The sequence below is a fragment of the Amaranthus tricolor genome, chromosome 1 (assembly GCF_026212465.1).
Source record: "Amaranthus tricolor cultivar Red isolate AtriRed21 chromosome 1, ASM2621246v1, whole genome shotgun sequence".
In the NCBI taxonomy this organism is placed as follows: Eukaryota; Viridiplantae; Streptophyta; class Magnoliopsida; order Caryophyllales; family Amaranthaceae; genus Amaranthus; species Amaranthus tricolor.
The window spans coordinates 43342533-43349202 of record NC_080047.1 but is presented as its reverse complement, the minus strand read 5'-3'; the positions used below and the strand labels follow the sequence as shown (position 1 = coordinate 43349202).

General features: G+C 36.7%; 1 protein-coding gene across 3 annotated transcripts; it reads left to right on the top strand.

Moving 5' to 3' along the window:
- The first annotated feature begins 776 nt into the window (after positions 1–776).
- On the top strand, positions 777–6630 carry LOC130827543 (protein ROOT PRIMORDIUM DEFECTIVE 1). 3 transcript variants are annotated; one of them, XM_057693291.1, is made up of 3 exons: positions 777–1059; positions 2690–3924; positions 6040–6630. In XM_057693291.1, exons 2-3 carry the CDS (start codon positions 2739–2741, stop codon positions 6060–6062), a joined length of 1209 nt encoding a protein of 402 aa, XP_057549274.1. In that variant the 5' UTR covers positions 777–1059; positions 2690–2738; the 3' UTR covers positions 6063–6630. The 3 variants fall into 3 exon arrangements, with proteins under 3 accessions (XP_057549274.1, XP_057549282.1, XP_057549267.1); XM_057693299.1 differs by having other exon boundaries at positions 778–1108; positions 2772–3924; XM_057693284.1 differs by having other exon boundaries at positions 778–1108.
- The last annotated feature ends 40 nt before the right edge of the window (positions 6631–6670 follow it).

Sequence of the window (6670 nt, the reverse complement as noted above, 5' to 3'; positions counted from 1 at the left end):
ATTAAATCATGTACACTCTTTTATACTTCTATATTTATATATTAATGTCAAATTGCAATTGAAACTTTCCATCGGACAGTGAACGCGCTAATAAAAAAAAAATGTTCATTAACACAAAGAAAACTCGTAAACAGTTTGAGCCAACCTTTGCTCAGCAGCAACTAGCAGGTTAATGATGGCTATGACTGTCAATTCTCTCATTTTCCAATTTTCCATTTAAATTTGCCTTTTTAGTGGGTTGCGTTGATGATTTTGAGTTACAACCAATCGTATTTTTAGTGGGTTGCAAATTTGCATTATATTTGAATCCCTATCTCTTAACAAAGTTCTGTTCTTTTGATAATCAATTCAGATTTGTGCTGGGAATCGGGATATAGGGCTTTGGCATTTTCCTAGGGTTTCAATCTTACCCTTTTATTGATTTTATTGCAGTTCATGTTCTAGAAATTGTATTCTATACTTATTTGTACTTTCTATCTAAATGACAATTTGTTTGTTCAAATTCATGTTTAAGCCTGAAATTGCTACTTTTTGGAGATCTACATCAATTATAAGATCGATTTCTTCTATACATCATGTTGCATCTAGGGCTAGAGACCCAACATTTGAGAAATATATTGACCATTATAAGAACCTCGTTAAAGTTATTGCAATTCATGACCTGATTCTTGCAAACCATAACAAAACCCCACCTTGCAAACCAGTGGCGGATCTACGTACAGGCACCCCCGGGTACGTGCCCCACCTGAATTTTTTTAAAAAATAAAAAAATAAAAAATAAAAAAATTCGAAAACAGGGGCTTGTTAGTATTACTCATTTACTCAATTCCCTCTCTTGCTCTCAGCTCTCCTTCGCTCTAACCCTAAAAACTCTACACAACTCTTCCTCCACCTCCACTGTCGCTGCCGCACTCCCGCACCACGCCACCGCCGGCTGATGCTCCATCACAGACGCCTTCCGCCGCTGCTTCCTGGTGCTTTGAGCCTTTGACGTTTTCGGTGCTGCACTGCTGCTGTGGGTTGTTCGAATCGAACACAGTCGAACACTCGAACTCGAAGGTTGACAAACCCTAATCCCTAAAAATCGAAATTTTTGATTTTGTTTAAGGTACTCTCACTCTTTATCCTAAATCGTAATATTAATCTTGATCTAATCTTTAATCTTAGTGTTAATCTTAAATTCTTAATCTTGTTGACTTGTTGTTTTAACATTTATTTTTAAATCTTGATTTTTGAATTTTGTTAGAATGTTGTTTCTTGATTTTTTTTTTGTTTATGTTGTTTGAGTGATTGAAAATTTGTTAATGTTAAATTGTTAATGTGTTTGTAATTTGAATTTTGAAAAGTTGAAATGTTGTTCTTGATTTTTTTGTATATCCTTTTTGAATATTTGTTACTTGTTATTTGTTAATGTGTTCTATGTTCTGCACCTGCCGCCTGCCCGCCTGCAACCTCCGGCCAGCCGCCTGCCGTCCCCTCCTGCCGCCTGCGGCTGCCTAGTGGCTGGTTCGGTGGTTCCTATTTCACATTCATTAACAAAAACCCTAAAAATCAAAATTTTGATTTTTAAAAGTATTTTACTCTCATTCTTAATCTTAATGTTCTAATCTTTAATCTTAATGTTTAGGCTTGATGTTGTACTTTTTAATCTTAATCTTAATCTTGATTCTTGAATTTTGTTAGTGTTTTTCTTTTTGTTATTTGAATAATTAAATATTTGTAATGTGTGAATGTGTTTGAATGTTCTTACTGGTTTTATGAGATGATAAAGGGTAAATTATTTCCCAATGCAACGTTCGTGGTTGAGGGAAGTTTCAACTTTTTATTTTTCAATGTTAATTTTTGTATGGTCATTGAAGTAGGAAAAATCACTGTTTGCTATGTTAAATAAATTTAATTATTATGTTAGGTATGAAAGATTAAGGACTAATGATGGGTTTAGATTTTTCTTTCAAAAAAAATGATGGGTTTAGATTTGGTTGAAGTTCCAAGAATGCTGAATTGTAGTAAAACAATAAACATACAACACTGTTTATCTAGTACTGTTAAGATGATGTTCTGTCAATGGTTTCAAAGGTAATTGTTGAATGATAGTTTAGTTACCTTTTTAGAGAATTTGTTTCTCAATGTTAGTATTGATGCTACTGTACATAGATTCCAAAATATGAAAATTAGGCGAAAGCAATTGTAGTTTGTTTGTTACTTTATATTTCATTCTGTTGGACTATGTTTTCAATGTAAATTTGAACCATTGTAGTTCCTTCGTTACCGTTTATATTACTTTGGCTTTCTCTTGGGATCATTGCGCTTCTACAAGTCTTTTTGTTGAAATAAAAAATATTTTAGTTGTTAATTTTACAAATGAACCTCTGTCGAATTCTCGTCCATTTGTTGGTGCCCCAGGGGACTCTGAACCCTGGATCCGCCACTGGATGGCTATGACTGTCAATTCTCTCGTTTTCCAATTTTCCATTTAAATTTGCCTTTTTAGTGGGTTGCGTTGATGATTTTGAGTTACAGCCAATCGTATTTTTAGTGGGTTGCAAATTTGCATTATATTTGAATCCCTATCTCTTAACAAAGTTCTGTTCTTTTGATAATTAATTCAGATTTGTGTTGGGAATCGGGATATAGGGCTTTGGCATTTTCCTAGGGTTTCAATCTTACCCTTTTATTGATTTTCTTGCAGTTCATGTTCTAGAAATTGTATTCTATACTTATTTGTGCTTTCTATCTAAATGGCAATTGGGTTGTTCAAATTCATGTTTAAGCCTGGAATTGCTGCTTTTTGGGGATCTACATCAATTATAAGATCAATTTCTTCTGTACATCATGTTGCATCTAGGGCTAGAGACCCAACATTTGAGAAATATATGGACCATTATAAGAACCTTGTTAAAGTTATTGCAATTCATGACCTGATTCTTGCAAACCCTAACAAAACCCCACCTTGTGTATCAATAGATTTCTTATCTAGGCTCTCCCAAAAGCTCCATCTTAATCGGGGCGCTCCGTCGTTTCTTCGTAAATACCCTCACATTTTTGTGAAATTCCATGATCCCACAAAGTCTACCCCTTTTTGTAAATTAACTGATAAGGTGTTTGAAGTTTCCCAGCTTGAGGCTGATGCTATTAAGGAGTCTTTGCCATTAGTTGTAGAACGTTTAGTTCGGATTCTTTCAATGTCGAAATCTAAGTCATTGCCATTACGAGCAATCTTTAAGGTGTGGAGGGAGTTAGGTCTTCCTGATGATTTTGAGGAGTCTGTGATTGCCCGAAATTTGGAGCTGTTTTCGCTTTGTGATGGGAATGAGCCTAATACCCATGTTTTGAAACTTATCCCTAGCTACCCTAGTGGTCATTTTACTGCTGCGGTTGAGGATTGGCGAGTTTTGGAGTGTTGTAATGAGGATACAAAGGTTGATAGAATGGATATTCGATATAGCTTTAAGCAAGGATTTCCTCCAGGTATGAGATTGCGGAAGTCTTTTAAGCAAAAGGTTAAAGAATGGCAGAAATTACCTTATATTGGTCCATATGAAGAATTTTGGGACAAAAGAAGATCAAAAATTGGAATGCAGGCGTTGGAGAAACGAGCAGTTGCCATTGTTCACGAATTCATGAGTTTGACTGTGGAGAAGATGGTGGAAGTGGAGAAGATAAGTCATTTTAGGAAGTGGTTTGGGATTGATTTGAATATTAGAGACCTATTTCTGGACTACCCTGGGATATTTTATTTGTCCACAAAAGGGAAGAGGCACACGGTTTTTCTGAGAGAAGCTTACGAAAGGGGACGATTGATCAATCCAAATCCTGTTTATGAGGCTCGAATGAAGCTCCTTCATTTGGTTATGATGGAACGCCGTGGGATGTTAACTGTGCCACCCAAGATGGTGAATGAGGCTGCTGTTATGCAAGATGAAGGCAAGTGACAAGATTCTACCTCTTTGATTTTCAGTATTGCAGATAGAGATTTATGATGAGAGGGCAGCTGGGGGTATGTGTTTCTTTTTTCCTGTTTATTTTAGGAAAATTAGCTTGAAATAATCGCAACTATCGCTCATTGGCCATAAATAATCTCCACTATCGATTATTTTTAAATAATCCCAACAAGGCATACACTACAACTTGGTAACCTTGGATAGCAGGTTACCTCCATTTAAAAAAAAAAAAGAAAAATTAAAAAATAAATAAAGGAAAAAAAAGGTAAAAAAACTTCTTCACACTCCAATTATCCTCCACCACCAACCGGCCACCCCACCACCAGCTAGCCTCCCACAGCCACGCCAGCAATAGCCGCCACCATCGAATACCGGCCACGCCAGCAACAGCCTCCCACAACCCCCTCCTCTCCCACCATTCGAACACCAATAAAGGAAAAAAAAAAGAAAAAACCCTCACCACCCAGGCACCACCACCCCACCGCGACCACCACCATTTACATCCCTCACAGTCCAAATCTCCACCACCACTCGAAATCAACCCAACCCCCACCTGTTTTGCAGCCAAAAGAACATGGGTGTGGGTTTGGTTTATTAATTTCAATTGATTTTGGGATTGAGGTGGTGCTTGAGGTGGCTAATCAATTGGGACTATGGTGGTGCAATCGGAGGTGGGTGCCGGAAATTGGTGGTGATGCACTTTGAAGGATGGTCGACGAAGATGGTGGTCGAATGGGGTGCTGTTGTGGTTGCAGGCCGATGAAGATGGTGGTGCCTTGGTGGTGAGGGTTTTTTCTTTTTTTTTTTTCCTTTATTGGTGTTCGATGGTGGTTGCAGGCCAATGAATGGGTGATTGTAGGCCGGTGTTCGATGGTGGCGTGGCTGTGGGAGGCTGGCTGGTGGTGGGGTGGCCGGTTGGTGGTGGAGGAGGAGGGTTGGGGTGTGAAGAAGTATTTTTACTTTTTTTTTCCTTTATTTATTTATTTATATTTTTCTTTTTTTTTTAAATGGAGGTAATTTGTTATCCTAGGTTACCAAGTTGTAGTGTATGTATTGAACAAATTCAGGTCAAAGTTGGAATTATTTAAAAATAATCAATAGTGGGGATTATTTATGGCCAACGAGCGATAGTTGGGATTATTTTGAGCTAATTTTCTTTTATTTTATCAATGTGAACTTGTGATTTTAGCCATTTTTGAGCCTAGAGTCTTACTGGTTGCAAAACATGATTCGCTCAAAGTGGTTCAAAAATAGCCTAAAACCCACCATAATTTACTATTTCCGATTCGCGATTCGTACGTCAATCAGCAAATCATGTGACCCTGGTTTGTCATGATGATGAATGTGTTTAGGCTAAATGTGTTGCTGTCATTTTTAATATCCACTGATTTATTTGTCCATTGTACCTATCTCTTTAGGCCAAAATCTTGACTGATCTCGATTCAGATTCTGGATAGATCTTCATAATCAACAGGGTATCATAATTTTGCATTTTGTTAGAAACTTTTTCACTTACTTGATAAAACAAAGATTTATAGTTTAAGATTTCGGATTATAATGGACTTTGTTAAAATGACTCATTAAATCATGTACATTTCTTATTACAAAGGGTATTGAATTAATTAAATGGAATAAAATGGAATGTAAAAGAAGTTGGAACTCCAAATATTTTGAAACTTTTGGTTTGATTCTTCCGAATGGTTAGGCTCAAGGTATGGACAAATGATAGATGAATTGACGGTAAAAGTTCGTGAACTGCTGTCGAAAAACCCAAAAACATCCACATAAAAAACAATAGAGCAAAATACAATTGCTAAGCTTGTTGTTCTGCACCTACTCTACTATCTTTTTGCCTATGAGCTATGTATTTCTCGTTACACCTATCAATTTTTTACTCTATCCTAAAAACCCAACCCGATCCAAATCCAACCTGTGTTTTTGTTGGAAATTTGGTGAAGTGTTGAGTGTCTTGTTAACATTTTCTAGTTAATTACCAACTATCTCTCCTTCAATTTATTTGCATTTTCGAGTTATTACCATCTCTCTTTCAAATTGAGATGCTCATTAACATGGAAATGTTTCTGTGGTTGACCTGCAGTGGCTTTTGCAGCTAACCTTTGAGGCAGGGCGTTTTGGTGTCTGTTCTGCAATAAGTTCATTTGTGATACGATGAAAGATACTACTAGAAAATCGGCGTGGTTGACAATCGACATATCTTTTTTCTTGCATAATCCCGCATGATGCTATTAATAGTAGAGCACATGTGTGCAGTCGGTTTTGAAGCAGTTTTACCAGATACTAAATCATCAAATTAGCCTCCGAAACACCTCGGCCGCAATCAGTAGAGTTGTCGAGCATCCGTGTCATTAGCTCCATGTTGATATGTTAACAATTCTGGTAACTGGCTGCGTACATGATCGAATAGTTTTTTGACACTGATATGGAAGAACAAACTTGTTTCTGTTACTGATTGAGGCTATCAAGTATCTGTAGAGAATAAAAGCGGGATGGAGTTAACTCCATCCCGAATTCGTAAATCGTACCTTCATTGGAAGGAAATCATTCTAGCTTTTAGACTTTCAACATCTCTTCATTGTTGTAATAGACATGAAAATAATAAAAGTGTGTTAAGTACTAATCTCAAAATATAAAAATCGGTTGTGTGCATGACACAACTTCAGTTTTTCTATATTTGTTATGTCAATGATTTATTTGATTACTTGTACTTC

Excerpts from the sequence above, each read along its gene's own strand:
- LOC130827543 (XM_057693291.1), top strand. The coding sequence starts at position 2,739 with ATGGCAATTGGGTTGTTCAAATTCATGTTTAAGCCTGGAATTGCTGCT. Across the intron at positions 3,925-6,039 it reads TGCTGTTATGCAAGATGAAG|TGGCTTTTGCAGCTAACCTT; the intron begins GCAAGTGACAAG and ends GTTGACCTGCAG.